The sequence below is a fragment of the Vanacampus margaritifer genome, chromosome 20 (assembly GCF_051991255.1).
Source record: "Vanacampus margaritifer isolate UIUO_Vmar chromosome 20, RoL_Vmar_1.0, whole genome shotgun sequence".
Taxonomy (NCBI): Eukaryota; Metazoa; Chordata; class Actinopteri; order Syngnathiformes; family Syngnathidae; genus Vanacampus; species Vanacampus margaritifer.
Genome location: NC_135451.1, coordinates 8368545 through 8387807, shown reverse-complemented (window position 1 = coordinate 8387807; position 19263 = coordinate 8368545). Strand labels below are relative to the sequence as shown.

General features: G+C 41.0%; 1 protein-coding gene across 2 annotated transcripts in view; it reads left to right on the top strand.

Moving 5' to 3' along the window:
* The window catches only part of nrp1a (neuropilin 1a), a 77531-nt gene that overhangs the window by 25266 nt on the left and 33002 nt on the right, over window positions 1-19263 (top strand). For both annotated transcript variants that reach the window (XM_077554361.1, XM_077554360.1), the window contains exons 5-7: window positions 9109-9336; window positions 11969-12124; window positions 13912-14078. In XM_077554361.1, the coding sequence (XP_077410487.1) occupies window positions 9109-9336; window positions 11969-12124; window positions 13912-14078 (551 nt within the window). The remainder of the gene's footprint in view (window positions 1-9108; window positions 9337-11968; window positions 12125-13911; window positions 14079-19263) is intronic.

Below are 19263 nucleotides of genomic sequence, written 5' to 3'. Positions count from 1 at the left end.
CTTCAAAGTCAGATGTCACTATAGGCTGATTGTCCCTATTTTAGGAAGAAAAATACGGTGAATTATAAACATGAGATACCCAGATACAACATTGGGAGAATGTCCTCCTGCTCCTCTGTTTTTAAAAGGGAGGAGGGCTTGAAACACATCTGCAAGTGACTACCAGCCAGCCTCCACTTTCATTAATTAACCTTAGCAGAAGTCTATGGGACAGCTCCCGTTGACCTCCAAGACATGATGAACGGTCCGCAAGGTCCCCTTCGTCATTTCAATCTTGACGTTCGTGTGTGTGTGTGTGTTTGTGTGTGTAACTGCGTCGCCACCACAGCAACGCAGCTGGCGGAGTGTGGGTCCATTTACAACATCAAAGTGACGCTCCACCCCACCACATGGAAGCTCATCCGCGCCTTCGCCGCCTGATCCCCGTTGATAGACCAGTTAAATCCACAACATTCTTCCTTTGATTAGCGTGGTATTTTCCAGTCCCATCTATTATCATAGATTTGAATTTGAAATGTGTAAGGGGCCTGGTGGTGATGTAGTAATGTAACTACATAACACATACTTAGAGAGCTGAGGACATACAAGGACTAGTCCATTAATGAGTCTACACGGTGAGCCTGATAAAGAATTTCAGTTGGAATTGTGCTTATAATACTTTTAAATGATAAGGTAAGACCTTCCAAATATCTAAAAATATTGGGCAAATATTAAATGTAAACAACACCATCATTAGTTAGCTCCCCAGCTAGCTCCCATGGTGCTTGTTTACCTTTTAGGGAGCTAGCTAGCTAGCATCAGGGGCTAAAGCAAAACTGTGGCAGGGTTTTTACTTTCTGGATATATATCTATACAGTATATATCATATATTGGGATATATAGGCCAATTATCTGTCATTCATGCAAAAACCCTGCCACAGTTTGGCTTTAGCCCCAGGTGCTAGCTAACTCCCTAGCTAGCTCCGATGGTGCTTCTTTACCTTTTATGGAGCTAGCTAGCTAGCATCAGGGGCTAAAGCAAAACTGTGGCAGGGTTTTTACTTTCTGGACCTGGATTTGCCACCTCTGAAAATAACCTAGCCTTAGTTAAAAATACTGTTATCATAGCAGTCCGCCTGTTTTGATTGATTTTTTTCTCTCTACGTAAATTTCAGCTCCTCTGCTTTGAGAATACGTTGCGAGTGCAAATGGTTCACAAGTTATGGTGATTTGAAAAACATGCGTCATCTCCTGTCTCCTGCGTCACTCTGCTCTACGACACACCGTATGTTACGTCGATATGTAGGTATCGATGCAAAGCTACGCTTCTCCGCTCTCAGAAACCGTTGGAATTACATTGCTAGCATAAACGGTTCCGGAGTTACAGTGATTTGAAGTCACTCCCCTCTATGACGCACTACTTCTTCCTCCTCCTCACGTGACAGTCTGCCAGCTACCGTAATGTATCTGGTATCGACGTAAAGCCTTCTTTCAGAAGCCGTTGGAATTACGTTGCTAGCGCTAACGGTTCAGGAGTTACGGTGATTTGAAAAACATGTGTATTTTACTCGGGGACAACAGATTCGTATTTTGAGGGATAAACACCATAGACAATGGCATAGCCATACTACTATGGGCTCGAGTTCTTTTTCTTTCGGTATTTTCATAGACTTTTGGGCTGTTGGGTGCCATTGTGGGATAGAACACAGCCAACTCCCGGCCAATCGAAGCGGCTCCCCTCATTGTCATTAAAATCAGGAAAGTGTTGTTTTTTTTCTCTCTCTCTCTCACTTGGTTCTAGGGGTGTGTTTATGAGGGTTGTATGTTAAAATGTCTGTTGATGTTCGGTGCATAAGTTGTCTTTAAATATTTGAAATTGATAAATAAAGTTGAAAAAAGAAGAAATTAATCATAACAGAAGGATACGCAAGTTTTAGCCCCCCTCCCAAAAAAAATCATGACAGTGGAATCACACTTATCTGTCTCATGTGTGACCCCAATTATTCAGAGGGATTGTCCTAAATTGTTTTTCATTATTAGAAAAGATAAATGCATTGAGATGTCCCCAATGTCTTATAAATGCAATTATACCATCTAGTGGCAGAAAAATGACCTCAACACAAATCAATATCACACTTTTTTTTTTTTTTACAGTACATATATTTAATATGAACTCAATTATAAGAATTATTATGAAAGTGACTAAAAAATGCAGCCATATTTATATTAGTTAAAAAGAAAGAAAGAAGGAAAAATAGCACCAACTGCTGGATCTGTTGGGTCACTGCCCCCGTATCCAGAGTTCCATGAAGGATCTGTTATTTCTCAGTAGACCAAAACCCTCATTACGCTATGAATAGACTCCATGTTTTGACTACTGCAGTGCAGGGAGCCAAGAATGGGGCCCTGAGATCAATTAAGTGTGTGGTTTCTTTGACGGAGACAGCGAGCCAAGCAGAGCGAGGGATACAAAGCTAGCTGATTAGCGCGTCTTATCAACAAGCAGAGTATTAGCCGGGAAAACATTGTGTTGGCAAACACATGTTACGTTAATGATGATGCACAGATGATCTGATAATGAAGGAATTGCCAACTTGTGCGTGCCAATTAAGTCACATACAAAGGACGCGGGCCGTTTATTACTATGATTAAAGGCTCGCTGATCACTAGATGTCGCGCTCCAGGAATGGCAGCGCCTTTTGTCGCAGTTTAAACACAGCCAAAGGTCACATACCCTCAAAGCAAAACTATGTAAACACACTTCCTTGAAGATTACGTGCCAAGCTTTACAGAACTGTTTACATGAGCGAGTCTACCCCCTTAAACTTAAGACTATGTAAATAAATGTTCACAAATACCTCAAATATACAAACATTGGTACCCCTGGCCTTCATCACTGGGAGGCTGGCAAGGGTCTAATTGGACAAAAGCAGGTTGCTCTGTGGTCGGTTCCTCATCTGTCTCTCAGCCACTCCGATCCCATCCAACCATCTTAATTAGCATGGGCTATTTAGTTCAGAGCCTGCAAATTGGCAGCCACACTCCACTGGAAACAGAGAGGAAGTGCCACATGGTGGAGGAAGTTAAATAATCTTAGACTTGCAAACAAAAATTAAAGTGAGGAGATTGGATTGTATTTCCTGATGGAATCAGCAGTAGGTAGTAGGTAATAGACTTGCAAGAAATTAAGAGGATGGATAAAAACTGTTAACAAATCATTAGTATGTTGAGATATACCATATTATTATTCCCAGTAATGTTAATATATATGTATGTATATATATATAGGGAAATCATATATAGGGATATATAGGCCAATTATCTGTCATTGTTTTATATAGGCCTGTGCAATTAGCCAAAACGCTAGTGTTTTGACTAATTGACTAAGTGCTTTAGCACCAGGTGTTAGCTAGCTAGCTAGCTAACTCCCTAGCTATCTCCTATGGTGCTTGTTTACCTTTTAGGGAGCTAGCTAGCATCAGGGGCTAAAGCCAAACTGCGGCAGGGTTTTTACCTTCTGGAACTCGATTTGCCAACTCTGCACTCCATGATTACAAAAATTGGCATAATTGCAAGAAAATGATTAATACACATTTTGAAGTTACGTGTCAATTAGCAAGTAAACTTCAATACAATGTTTGTTTATACAAGGAAACCATACTTTAAATTATGCATTTGCACTTTTTTAATTTTACAATAACAAATTTTATGAATTTTTATGAATTGTGTTTCTTAAATATTTTTTACATTTAAACAATAATAACAATAAATGATTGTTTGAATATTTTTTTTAGAACTCATACTGGTATCGGTTTGAAAAAAAAAGAACAGCCCTACCAAAAACCCAAAACCAAGTTTTCACCATTTAAATGATTTATGTGTAACAAAATCACATTCCTTCTATAGAATACAAAGTCAAATTTCCTTAAATCTGCAAATGTTTCTTAAAGCATGCTGGCCCGACATGTGTTTTCCTTTAACAGCTTGGCAGTTTGCTTAGAGCCACATCAAGGCTGGCTGCGGGCCCATTCAAGTGGGCGAGGTGGCTTCGATACCGCCATTGTAGACCACTCCCGCCCCCCCACCAACCGCATTGAATCTCAAGCTCATCATTTCTATTACTCAGAAGCATGACTAAGTCTGCTGGAGGACCGTCTGACATGACTGCTATCTTTGAACAGAAAAATAGCCCTGATTGCAAATGCCCGCTTTATTACCCATTGGCAGTCAAGGTGCGTAGTTTCCACACACCTGTAAAAACACACTCAAGGTGTGTGCATGTGTGTGTCGGGTGGGGCTCTGAAGGGGCAAATATAGCAAATGTAGCTTTCACGGACCAAGTCCCACAGGTCACATCTGGCACCGAGACATGCTGTCATCATATACACACACAGAGACGCTTGCCTCATGGAAATATATAAATATATAAAAGTCTGTTTGAGGGCAGCTAGGAGGAGAATGCCCCTTACCTCTAGCCTCTTCCCCTTAAGCACTGTGTCATCCCTTATTTTATTGGACCAGGCGGGAGGAAGAGTGGGGGGGGGGGGGGGTGACATCGCAGACACAGTAAAGACACAAAGGCATTTTACATACTGCGTCAGAGCCGAAATATGTTAAAGCTCGTGTGAGTTCATTCTCCAACTGTGATTTAGTCTTGGTTGGTGGTAGGATGAAGGGTTCCAGGCGGTCCGGGAATAGGCTAATGATCATCCAGAGAACAGCATAGACTATAAACAGTTTTCATTTACATAGCAGCTCAGAAAAAAATACCCTCTCCTATCACTGCAGATGCTAATAACTAGCAACCAAGGAGAGCGAATGAGGAACTAATGAAAACAAAGTAGAAGAGAAAGAGAAAAGCCCCTTTGACATGGTTTCCACTGTCCGATGATACGCCTTGCCGCTCTGTGTAAACTAAACACAGACGTAAGAATGTGCTGTGGAATGTTACACTCTTGTTCATGGTAATAGCAGTGTGCCCATTGTCTGCAAGACTCAAAATGTATTTTTTTTCTTTGCGGTGCAGTTTTGCAAATCAATGACTTCATTTAAGAAGCAAGTTCATACATTCACTCATTCATTAATTTGTTTACCAAACCGTTTATTTATATATTTTTAAACTTATAGGCAACCCCTGTCTGGCGTATAGCATAGCATAACATAGCGTAATCTGCAGTTCTGTTTCGCAGGTAAACTTTGTCTCCGGAATCCAAACCCTTATCAATTTGTCTTTTATTTTATTGTTCAAAGTTGGATGTTCTTTTCGAGGACAAAAACTATTAAAACACTTGGCGAACGGCTGGCAAACGTTTAGCAAATGTTTAGCGAACGTTACTACGTTGAGCGAACCCTGACGAATAATCAACATTCGCTAATTTTTTAAAGACTCCCAAACGTTTGCCCCCACAGTGGGATATGGGCAGGTTTTAGTCATAATTTTTTATTGTAGTGGATTCTAAATGTACAGTTTTGTTAGCGAGATTAATACTTTGTTATGGTGCAGTAGCTCTTTTGCTCAATAGTACTATAATCAACTCGCTAGCCCCCCACAGCTAGCTAACATCAACATTAGGAGTTTTGATATTAAACGCGCTCGCCGTGTCAGTCTTCATCAGGCTAGCTTAGCAATTAGCATGGCTTCTCCATCTTTCCTCGTCATCCCTTTGTGAGACCGATACTTGTCAATTGTGTAGCTTACCGCCATGGAGGTGATGATTATTGACTCAAGAGCGAATCCGCAACATGTTTAGCCACGCTAGTAGCCAGCGAACCGTGTTGCTAGCTAGCTGGTTGTGACGCAGCACTGAGCTTGATGCACGTTATTTTGTTATTTGCAGTTGAGAAATAATAAAATGAATATTTGTAAAGTCCAACAAGGTCTAAAATCAACCACATAGCATTTGACAGGCATATTTTCGCCTTAAAATAATAATAATAATTATAATTCCAATCACTCAGCAAATGAGCCACGTTTGACATTTGTTTATTCCACTAAACAGCACACACAGCTTAATTCAATGGGGGAGCTAAAATAAGCCATTACTGCTGGCAATAAATGTTGTAGCCCCCCAGTTGGAGGTCGTCACTCAGCATTACTTCTTTTCGTATCTCCTGTCATAAAATGTAGTTTGTTTCAAAGCAGTATATGGACTACTGTGGCTAACTGTCTGTTTTGTCTCCGATGTGATGACACATGTGAGTGTGCGTGTTGCTCTGTGATGAGCTCTTGCGGAGTCAGTCCTCACAAATTCCCTTTCTGTTACTTATTTTGACCCTGTGGGTAAATTCCGCCAGGAGAGATCCAAACGTCTTGGGCGATAAAACAGGCAGACGCTGAGTCAGTTGGGAGCGGGGAGCGTGTATTTGGCTGACAACAGGATATACATTTCCTGTGATGCTGCTTGTCATCACGGCTTCGTGAGAACATGCTCTGTGGACTGATGGTGTCGCAGGAAAGAGGGGCTGTGCTATCAAGCGGACAACAGCAAACATCCTGGGTTGGATTCTTGTGCTTTCCTTCTCTTAGGGAAGATGAACTGAATAGCTCACAAAAATTTGAGTCACAACCATTAAAATAGTCATAAGGAATCTTTTTTTTTTTTTTAATGCTGCTCTGGGGTTCGCCCTCTTGTGTCATTTTACTACTGTGATTAATATAAAACGATGGCTGTAAATGGGCTTTTAATAAGCTACAGAAGAAGCAGCCAACTAATGTGATAAATACTAACAGCTCAACTATTATCTCTTTTACAACATGTCTTAAAATGAACATTGTCTGATCATAAGGTTAATGCAGGGCTTCTCAATTATTTTCTGTTATGCCCCCTAAGGAAGAAGTGAATATTTTGCACTCCCCTAACTCTCTGCTACGACTAAATAGTATACTATACGGTATATAAAATTGATATAAGTACACCTCTGCTTAACACTATCAACGCTATTGATATTGTATTGATTATTTTTATTATTTTTATGTAGATTTTTTAGAAACTTGTGTTGTCTGTTTGCAATAAAAAAAAAATACTCTGCTTAACACTGTAACCTTGTTAACATTAAAGAAAAAAAATATAGAACAACTTACAACAAATAATTAATTTATTAACTTATCTTTTTAGTCTGCCACAGAAAGGATTTGAAGTAGAGGTACATCAATTTGCTTGTAATAAATAAATAAGTGCAACTGCCTACTGATGCGGATGTGCCATCACACTTTATTCCAGTACATCGGGAAAAGAAGAAGGAAAAAAAAAACATCTTCCCAGAGGTCAATCGTGCCACAAGTTTTTTTTAGTCTGCCACCAAAAAGATTTGAAATTCATCAATTTGCTTGAAATTAAATTAATACTAAAATACTTAAATACTAATACAGTAATTCATAATAAATACATAAATGACAGTACCACTGCCCCCTACTGAAGTGGATGTGCAATTACACTATATTATTGTTAGGCAATAAAAAAAACTCAATAAATAGATATATAAATAAATAAGAATGTTCTCCAGGTCAAACGTGCCCCAAATTTTAAACATATTCAAAATTTCCTTGCAACAACTAAATCCATTAAAATATTTGGCGAACATATGGCAATCGTTTAGCGAACGTTGCAATTTCGAACGAGCCCTGACAAGAAATCAACATTCGTTAACTTTGCAAATATTTGCAAACGTTCTCCCCCTCGGTGGAATATGTGCAGGTTGTGCGAGTTGAGACATTATTTATTGTAGTGGATTCTACTAAATGTACGACACAGAAAGTGTGCATGTTTGGAGTGTGCTCTTCTAGTGATGGACAAATGAAGCTTCATGAAAACGTCATGAAGCACTTGTGAGTTTTTGACTCCTCTCGATGGCACTTTTGGTTTCAAGATGCAGTTGAAATGTAAAATTGGTTTGTATTTAAACCAATCGCACCATCTACAGGAGTAAAAAAAATATCACGTGCTTCATAAAGCTTAATTTTTCCATCTCCTACTGCCCAACACACAACATCCCCAGTTTGAGTGCCTCGTGCGCGCACCGGCACTCAATTTTTGCAGCGCTCTGAATTTAGAGCGTATTTCCGAACGCGGCCAAATTCATGATAGAGCACGGTGAGAGGGTTACAAATGGAAGTACTCTGTTGAGAGCACAAATGGAACATGGTCAACCAGAGGTGTGCATCTTTTCCACCAAAAAAAAAAATGTCAAATTTATCTAGGTAAAGCAAATCAAAGCAGTAACTTGTGACCCAATCATTCTCCTCAAAGTATTCCAATTTTCAAGGCCCAAATATCTGTTAAAGCTTTGAAATTATTGTCACCCACTGTTTTTAAATGGCACACTTTCCCTGCTGCTCTAAATGTCAGCTCTCTAAAATGCCCCTCATCGGGGCTTTCAACTTGAATTAAGAGCAAATCGACATGCTTCTCCCTTTAATTTCCCCGCAAGTGGACAGGCTGAAGCGGGTATGACGGCCTGAATTTGTGGCCCGGCAAGATGCCTGAGTGGGAAAAGCAGTTTACCGCATTCACTTCAGCTACGACAACTGTAGCCTGCTGGTTTTTAGCGGGGGGAAAAAAATCCTTGCAATTATGTTTTTGGTCAACCCCTTCTGCACCCATCACGCAGGCTGTCAGACTAGTGGGGAAATGATGTTATCCTGGGAACATTTCTGCCACTAATAGCTCCAAATGATTGCCCTGGATGACACATGACTGTGTGCTCGTGTGAAGCAGGGTCATTGAAAATCTGCATTTGTGCCTCCGTAGAGAACATCATCGCCTCAAACTTATTCTGTCACTCCTTCAAAAGTTTCCTGTGGCTGTCAGCGCCTTTTTTATCTTATGTCACTGATTTGTGAATTCTAATCTCTTGCTAAGACCGGGATAATGCAGGAAATGTATTAATGCTCAGCCATTGACAGTAAGCACTTTAAACTGGGACATGAAGCTTTGTCAAATGGTGTGTTTGAGTGTGAATATTGGTGAGGTTTGAAATCATGTAAGCAAGTTTATTTGCAGTGTGAAGTGATGCTGTATAGAAAAAGAAACAACCAACATTTATTTTTGTAGAACATAAAAAAAAAATAAAAATCCTTGCTTTTGGTTGTAATTTACAATTAAGAGTCCTTTCTGTCTGTCTTTCTTGCAGGTCCTGAATGCTCCAGGAACTTCACCTCCAACAACGGTGTCATAAAATCGCCAGGCTTTCCAGAAAAGTACCCCAACAACCTGGACTGTACTTTTATGATATTTGCCCCAAGGATGTCAGAAATTATCTTGGAGTTCGAGAGCTTTGAGCTAGAGGCTGACACAACACCCCCAGCTGGGGTGTTCTGCCGTTATGACCGTCTGGAAATCTGGGATGGCTTTCCTGGAGGTGAGATTTTCTCTTTGCAGCCCTCAAGAGTCAATTCAGTTATACAGTATTGTATTTTGAGGCTGGCTGGATGATTAATCCAAATTTTCCGATGTTGTGTAAGTACCCTGAATATGCACCATGTTGCTTGCTAGCAAGCGTGTATCGTATGTGCTTCTGTCATCCCTAAGAATCTTTTAAACTGTTTAATAAAACACAGTTGAAATTTACTCGAAAAACTAAACACACAACAATAATTACGTGCATTGTATACTGTATTTAAAACAAAACAAAACATGCTTAATTTTTAAAATATCGCTAGTGCTAATGCTAAAGTCAATGGAGCAGTCCATTGACATGCTAATAGAAAACTAGCATCATCCTAAAAATAGCAAAAAAAATAGCATTTCCAGGCAGTTGGCTGCCTGAAACAGCACCCGCTAGTTAACTCTGGCTAGGAAAGCACTATGTACAGCTCGCCCTGCCTACTCATTTTGGTACCGTCATTGCACATTGAAAAGCATAAAGACAAAGAACAAACAAACAAACACATGTTTTGTGATATTAAAAAGTCTCACCTCAGTATGACAGTAAAACACTTGGCTCGTGTCAGGGCAAAAACTGGACGCCACCACCTCAGACTGTCATGTTGTCACATCGCTGAAGTGTAACAATAATCAGCAGGAGGTTTTTCTTTTCTCTGCTTTTGCTGTGCATCCTGAGGTGCCTGCAGGATCAATAGTGCAGGAGAAGGAACCTTGCTAGCTTACTGCCACAAACTGGAGTGTGTCGGAAAACAGTGGAAAAACCTCTGATTCCGTCTTCTGATTCGATGATGTGTGAACTAACGAAGAAAGCACATGCTAATTTAGGTTAATTAAAATCTCATCATGCTCGGTGAGTCATGCAGACAATCTTGCGGGTGTTTTTTTTTTTGGTCTTCAGCCAGTACCTTAGCATTTTTTTAAAGCACACATACACAAACCACGTGTATGCAGCCGGTTATGAAGATTACTCTGGGGCCGCCACTGTGTGCCCCTAAAAATCCCCGGGGCCTGGCCTTTGCCTTTTTATCCATCAGATAGACAGGGAGCGGCGTGTTGGGATGACAGCCGGCTGCAGGGAGGCTGTACTGACACTCGCCACTGATCACAGCATTAGTAATCACAGATAAGCCACAGGTCTGTGCATTCTTACAAAGGAGCATGGATCATAGCGCACAGAGCAAGGTCGTTGCGTTTGCCATCACCTCCCTCTGCTGCTTACATTCCCACCTCTATTCTATTCTTCCCACTTCGCTTAGTGGAACGGGCCCCACATGAGGCTTTATTGCTTTGTCTTTTACAGTTCCTCTTTTGTGTCTCAACTTGTTGCTCAGACGTTACTGTTTTTTGGCTCTGGTGCTGACAACATTAATAAAAGGGTTGAGTGACCAGATTTTAAAAATTAAAAACCCGGGACACTACAATTTTGTTGAAAATCAAATATACAATAAGTTCTCACCAGGAACTATTTATAACAAATGTAATCGCTAGTCAATGTGGTGACTGGTAGTTGTGTTATTGCTTTAGATAATGCTAAATGCTATCTTGGTTGACAGTTCACCAGCGCTAAACAAGACACCGCACTTACCATTGTCCAACCTTTTTTACGCAGTTCTGGCAGCTATTGTGCCGTTCACCTTGTGCCGGTCCCATTTTGCAACATTGGAAATATGATGCCAGAAAATCTTAGCTTGCATTGGGTTTGACCGGCAAGTAGAACTACATTTCCCATGGTTTTTAGACACATAAGCAGGAAGTAGTTCTGGTTCCAGTATCATGAAAACACGCCTGTTAGCGATTCGATTTAGTTAGGTTAATGGTATGATTTGCTATGACAACTATGTGATGGACATACACATACATGGCCCAAGCAATTGGTTTGCTGACTGGACTAAAAAAAAACTGCGACGCCGGAACGGGATCTGCGTAATACGGGACAAAACAATGGAGCTGGTGAAATCCACCTGGACTCTGGACACAAGGCTCAAAACGAGACTGTCCCGGTTAATCTGTGACATCCGGTCACCGGGTTGGATGATAGGAAAAGTCTAAGATATTTACAGCCGGTAAACAGTGATAACAGGAACCTAACCTTACTATACTTAATCATAGTGGGCCACAGAATGTTGGAAGTCTTTTCTCCGGGTAGGCTACTGGTGAAGGGGGTTTAGTGTTAGGTGTTGTAGCTCTCTGTGATGTCACCAATCTTATGTGAGAATAAACCTTCTTCATAGATGGTAGCTTTAGCTGATGGAAACCAAGCCTGTTGTCATGACAGAACAGGAAAAGAACTATCAAAAGTTAAACTTCTGGTTTTAAAGTCTCTACCACCTGTTGGTAGCAGGAAATACCGTGGACTGGCCTCAGTCGACTGCAGAGAAAAGAAAAAAATCCAGGAAAGGTTAATTTGAAACGTTTTGGCCCTTAAAATACAATACAATACGTTTGGCAAGCGTAGTGGCCTGAGGATGTCTTCTTGGCAAACCACACTAGGTTTTTGTCACTGGGCTCACTGAAACGATTTTGTTACATGACTGTGGTAAACAAATAAGACAGTCGAGCTCCAGTCCAATCTTTGCCTGAATTTCCCCATTTATTTTCCCCTTTAGTTGGACCGTACATTGGGCGGTACTGTGGGCAGAACACACCAGGAAGAATCATCTCTTACACCGGCATCCTGGCACTTACAATCAACACTGACAGTGCCATCGCCAAGGAGGGTTTTTCTGCCAACTTCACAGTCATCGAAAGGACCGTTCCAGAGGGTGAGTTGGCATAAACACGCTATGAAAGGATGTCAGCAAAGAAGAAACACACAGAGCTAAGCATAAATTAAGATTCTCATCGATGCAGTTCCAGAAAAATCAACGGTTCTTATATGATAAACACCAAATTAACAGATTTGTTTTCTTTAGTCCTGGAATGTGTTTTACAAGTCCTAAATTACCACACAACAGGCCTAGACGTGACCCAAAATGTGGATTCTCCACTTGGTAGACACACACACACACACAAATCTGGCGTTTTAACATGCGGCATCCTAGTCACTAGGCTTGACCTCGTGACCCCATTGTGCAAAAACGCTCCAACTATACATTTCATTAAGAAAGAAAGGGCAGCTAGGAGTCATAAATCTGTCCAGAGGCGAAGACCACCCTTAAAACACACACAAAGTGTGCCTTTGACTTGCACAGGAGATGTCTGACATTCACCAAATCTACTAATCATCTCCAAAGTCTTACCCTGAGGGGAGACACGCAAACTAAAAACATTAGAACGAGTAAGGCATTGTGATGATGTCATTCTTGGCTGACTAGCCCCAAGCTACTTGAGTTTCTTTAATCACAAATCTAACATCAGATTGAGTTTCTTATATTGACAACATGGTAGAGCATCAGACTTTATTAGCTGATGCGATGGACGAAAACAGTCCTGCCTTTCTGTCCCTGCTTGGTAAAAGCAACGGTTGAATGAAAATAGCTGAAAGTCATTGATGAAGATGATAAGGGGCTGAAAGGCAAGGCCTTTTTTTATACTCTTAACTCCTCAGATCAGATTTATCACATTCTAGGCTGTAATCCTGCACTATGTGATGCCTGACAGCTCACCTGATCAGGTTGTGCCAGTGGTTACAAACAAGCAGCTCTTTGTGTTTCTGCCAGTCAGTAGGATACATGACTGAACGGATGAGATGTCGGTTTGACAAGACCAGACAGAGAACTCCCAAGATTATAGTGGAGCGTGTTTTTCTCTCGCCAACACGTATGACCACATATCAATCTGAAGGGAAATGTGAAACTATTGAAACACAAAACATGCAGAACCTAGTAACTGTACAGGTATATAGCCACAGTGACACAAGGAGAGATCCTCTGTTTTGGCTGGCCATTGCAATGGCGCCGCCTGCAGAGGTGTCAGCATGTCTGACCTCCCGGGGTTAGCTGAGTCGACCGCAACCTGACCCAGCGGAATTTGTAACCACGGAGCCTAGCATGTCTGGAAACGGTGGCCCCATGTCAACACAAAAACAACATAACCCATCGCTTAACCTGGGTGGCGGGTCATTTTGATTGTGATTTACAACCCCGAGATACAGATTGTAAATCCGCTTAAACTCTCCCAAGAGACTAAATTGAAAACGATAATGACATGTTTAAAAAAAAAAAAAAAAAAGATCCCACAGATGAGGGAAGCAGATCCACTCTGAAGTGTCATTTTAAAGCATTAAAAAGACTTAAACTTAGCCTACTCTGAATATTTTATGGAGACATTTTTACTTCTTAATGCAGAACACTTCCAACCTGAATCCATTAAAACCGAGGGAGAATGAAAACAGAAAGGATTTACTGAAGCATCTCTGATGCGGAGTTATTTTTTGGACCTCAGCACTGAGTGCCTGTTATGTGCCATCCTCCTCCCCAGAGATGAGTTCTGAAACTGGGAGGCACTGAAAACATATCACTCGATCTATTGTGTGGCAACGCAGTTCTTAGTACTCAAATATCTCCCAGTTTCTCCTCTTTTCGTCATGTTGTCAACCTTTCTTTCACAGACTTTGACTGCAGTGACCCCTTGGGAATGGAATCGGGTGAGATAACATCTGACCAAATCGTGTCTTCATCCCAGTACAACCCAAGCTGGTCCCCGGAGCGTTCCAGACTCAACTACTATGAGAATGCGTGGACCCCAGCACAGGACTCAAACAAGGAGTGGATACAGGTAACCAAATGCGTCATTACCAGATACCATCAACACTCATCCATCCATTTTCTTTGCAAACATAGAGAAACAAATAGATTAAAGGAGATCTAAATATTTACATTTTGATGGCTTTGCCAAACACAGCAATGCTGACCTGCCAGTCGCATTAAATGTCGTTGTTCCATTTCACTTTGTTAAGACCAGACGTTGATGTAAGAGTCCTGCTGGACCAGACTTGAGTCCAAAATAATAGTTTTTAGCTCTGTAAGCAAACTATGAACTTATAAGTAGACTTATGTAACCAGAGCTAGAAACACTTTTTGCCTCGATAATGTTTTTTCCCACACACCCACCAGTACCTGAACACACCATGACACACAGCGCCTGGTTTCAAACAACTCAATCACAGTCATGATGTAACATGCTAATATTAGGCTAGCATTAGCACTCAAATCCATGACCATTATGATCATCTTACATTTCAAAATAGGCACTTAGCAACTGACCACATTATAATCATAAAGAACATAGTAACTGCATAAGACTAGACACATTTAGAGTGATTAATATATGCACATAGAAACTGACCTCATTATCACATGATCATCCTATGGAACATAGTAACTGCATATGACTAGACAAACAGAGTGGCCAATGCGATTGAACATCATCGTTGTCATCACATTATCATCATAAGGGACATAGTAACTGCAAAAGCATAATAACTGTGAACGCGTAATACACCAACTTCATAACACAATGACACCATGACCCAATCCAAAAAACAATCATAACACTTAAGGGGTAGTATACAGGTTACTGTATAGGCTATAGATTTTCATACTTTTCATTACATTACTTTTTGTTTTATGTGCAACAAGATGTGTTTGAAAACGAAAAAGAAAGTCTTATCATGTCTCTCTGCCCTACCTTTTAATTCCGCCATTCCTTGATAAGAGTAGCATGTAAAAGGTTGTTTGGAATTGGAGAAGCGCAGCACTCCTGTCCACACATTTTGGCAGCCTTCCTAGTCACACAGCTTCTTACACGTACTCCCTTTATTTTATTTTATTATATGGATTATTGTCCGGCGGCTTATCGACAGTACTCAACGATCATTATTCACATAGGAGCTATCCATCCATCCATCCATTTTCTTGGCCGCTTTTTCCTCACAAGGGTCGCGGGGGTGCTGGAGCCTATCCCAGCTGGCTTCGGGCAGTAGGCGGGGTACACCCTGAACTGGTTGCCAGCCAATCGCAGGGCACACAGCGACGAACAACCAAACTCACATTCACACCTAGGGACAATTTGGAGTGTTCAATTAACCTGCCATGCATGTTTTTGGAATGTGGGAGGAAACCGGAGTACCCGGTGAAAACCCACGCAAGCACGGGGAGAACATGCAAACTCCACCCAGGAAGGCCGAAGCCCGGACTCGATCTCACGTCCTCTTCACTGGGAGGCGGACGTGCTAACCAGTCAGCCACCGTGCTGCCCATCATAGGAGCTATATGTAAAAAAAAAAAGATGATCATAGAAGTAAATCACGTAACTCAAGCCACAGCTCAAGCACCTTCAGTGATTGAGCTAAAGAACTACCTAGATGCAAATGGGGCGTGTTTTGATTTATTATCAGATGTCCCTTCAGGCTTGGTAAATTCCCAGACTGTTTTTCTTTTTCTTTCGTTTTTTTTCAACTCTCTCTGCTTCATTGCCGAAAAGTTTGGCCCCAGCGTATTCCTGAGGGGATGAATAATAGAGCCAACCGCAAGCCAAATATTTACTTGCGCAGAGTCATAAGCAAGCTTTTCCTTTATTATTGCAGTGAAAATATTGTCTTGGGATCCCATGGTGCTCCTTCAGACTAATTTAATCAGTGAGAGAGTGTGTATGTGTGCCGGTTGGTGTGTGTTCTCCCATACATACCTCGTTTTTTTTGTTTTGTTTTTTTGTGATTTCGGATTTGTGGGTGACTGAGCAGGTCTGGAAGGGGCCCACGTTCTCTTGTGGATGAACACAGCGTGAATCTGAGTGGATCAGGAAGCAAACATAACTTGTTGCATTTTTCCCACGCATTATATCTCTGAAAAAGACATGTTATTTTTTCCTCAGATTTATAGTCATCAGTCCCCTTATCGGGTATACTTTCTGAAAGGCTCAATAACTAATCAGTCAATTAGATGGCAGGAAGCCATTTAGGCATTTAGCTATAGTAGACATAGTCAAGGAAATGACGAAGACTCCATATTTAGGGTCTGCACAGAATTATTTGAAAAAGAGAGACTATCAAGGTTGATTTAAAATGCCAATCTAGTCACCTAAGGACAAGAAAATTGAGTTTCCAATGTTTAAAGGCCAACAAAAAAAATTATTACAGTATACTAATTTGGAAATATATTCTCTGGTTTTACAGTTTTCTGCTTCCATTTCCACCACAAGTCCACAGAAATAAAAAAATATATATCAAAGTGTAGTGTAGTAGTGGTGTAATGTAATTTTCTTTAGGCCTCTTATTCCCAATTAAAACACTATAAACTAATTTACTTACTATGTTTATTAGTATTAATGCACATGAAGTATTAAGACATTTTAATGGCAAGAACAGATCAAACCCAGGGTTGATAGTCAAGTCCACTTATATCAAATCTAAGTCAAGTCTGAGTCTAAAAAGGTCAGACCCCAAGTCTAAATCCAGATGAGATCAAGAGTAAAGCTTACATAAGATTTTCACAACCACAAAATTTGTGAAAATGCTTACTGGGTGGCCATGTCAATGTTGGGCTATCTGAAAAACTTTATTTCAAGTTTCTTTTGAAGGAAGATGTTCAATGTCAGGAATAAAGACATCGTTTACGGAAGAGGATTAGGGCCAGTGAAGAGGGGGAAAAAAGGTTGGCAGGATTCTGACTATTCTCAGCATTCAGTGAGAATTCTCACTTTATTCTTAGAATTTTGACTTGAAAGTGAGAATTCTGACTTTAATCTCAGAATTCTGACTTTATTCCACAATTCATAGCTCTACGTCAATCAGAATTCTCCCTTTAAAGTCAGAATTCTGAGATTAAAGTCAGAATTCTCACTTTCAAGTCAGAATTTTGATATTTAAGTAATAAAGTGAGAAGTCTGAGATTAAAGTCAGAATTGTCAGAATTCTGAGATTAAAGTCAGAGTTCTCACTTTAAAGTCAGAATTCTGAGAATAAAGTGAGAGTCCTGCCGACCCTTTTTCCCCCCTCTTCACTAGCCCTAATCCTCTTCCGTAATAGTTGGACTTGGTCGAGTCAATCAAAATATTTAGCTATCCAATGGCCGAGTCTCAAACAACAACAAAATGTGTTGAATGCAGACTCGAGACAGAATATTTGGCTCTGGTCACTAAGGATGACAGCAGCTTCTTGAGCACTCTATCCCAACGCGTCTCTCTCCCAGCGGAAAGACCCCCCACAATGATTTGTTGTCACTCTAGACTCCCCTTCTTATCCAATATTGATCGTATCGAAAATTTGATTTGGCAGTAAAATGTGGATTTTAAAATGGATCCACTCTAATGGGCTTGCTCGGTTGGCCGATACTAATCAGATCAGAACCCTTCTAATGTCAAAGCGAACTAAAGAGCCAAGTCTGTGGTTGCCATGTAATTTATGCCATCTGAGGAGTGTGTAGCACTCGTGTCGAGCACTTTGAGCACGAGCCCAATTATCACAAGTGGTATTAAAAGAGTTGAATTTGTCATTGCGCTTTCATTAAGTCGGTCTGCGGCGGCGCAACAAGCTCCGTTCCCCTCTCGGCACGTACAAATCACCTCCGTGCACCATGAGATGCATCACATTCATTCATTATTTATTTCATTATCATTCACTGGCTGCGGTTTGTGGAAAACAGTTTTATAATTCATGACAGGTGACCTTTTGGTTTCTGGCCATTTTCCTATGCTCTGCTTTTGGTGTACACGGACAGGCAGATGTCCTTTGAGTGGGGTTGTGAGTAAAGATGGAGGAGAAATACGCCTTTTTGGTTATTTATTTATTTATTTTTCACTTGTTTGAGCTCACTTCACTTGTCAACCCACTTTTTATTCCTCATGAAAATTCAAGTCTGCAGAGGAGCATGAAGGTGGGAGATTTGTGCATATTATCCTCCTGTATGAGCCACTGTGTTCTTTGAAGCCTAAGAGGATGAACAGCAGGAGTCTCCGCAGCAGGTTGAAATGAAAATGAATTAGCCCGCACCCCAGACTCCCCGGCTTAGGGGCCTGATCATCGGCTTTATGAAGTCAGGCTAGCGCCAGAAGGAAAACTTGATTAACACTTAGCATTGTCAAGAAAACACCTGCATTTGCACATTGTGGATCAGCACACGGTGGCACGGGAACTAAGAGTTCCTCGGGGACCATAATGGAGGGGAATTACTAAGGAGCTGGAAGCATATTAGAGAGAAAGGATCTGATGGCCTCAAAGAGTCACTGGAGTGTCTGAATGATTCAATGAAAGCCGGACCAGGTCACTGTCAGGCAGCTGCCATTGATTGCGCGCACACACAATATGAATAATTAACACTGTCTTGGAGAAAGCCCAACTGTCGATACTTAAAAGCCCTTTTATTGAACAACTCACAATGGCAACATTATACACGCCAGCATGTGTGCCATACAGTAAGTTAGCTTTGTATGCTTTATGAGTCACATCTATAATTCATAATAGTTCCAGCTATTGACCGCAATGTTTATTCAGGGGTGCCAAACATACGGCTCGCGGGCCGGATCAGGCCCGCAAAGGGGTTTAATCAGGCCTGTGAGATAATTTTGTTCAGTAAAAAAATTATAAAAAATAGTAGTCAAACCAATTAATCAGTTGGCCACAATCAAAACATATAAATTCATAATTTCACAAGTAATCCTCAGATGAGCAATGCAACTTGTGCATGGAATTCCCCTGGACGTCATTACTTTACACACCACTCTGTCAGGGCCGGGGAAGCTTGGGGACCCAAATGCGGGAAGACAAGGCGAGGAGGCAGAGGCCCAATCAAAAAAAGGATTTAATTTCTATGAAACAAAAAGATCTTCCAAAGTACAAAATAAAACAAATCATAAAACAAAACATGAACCAAAACATGGGCGGGACCAAGGAAAAAAACAAGCCGCAGGACATGGGGAAAAACAATGAACCCACACAGACAGAGGGGAGACAGCAGACTAAATA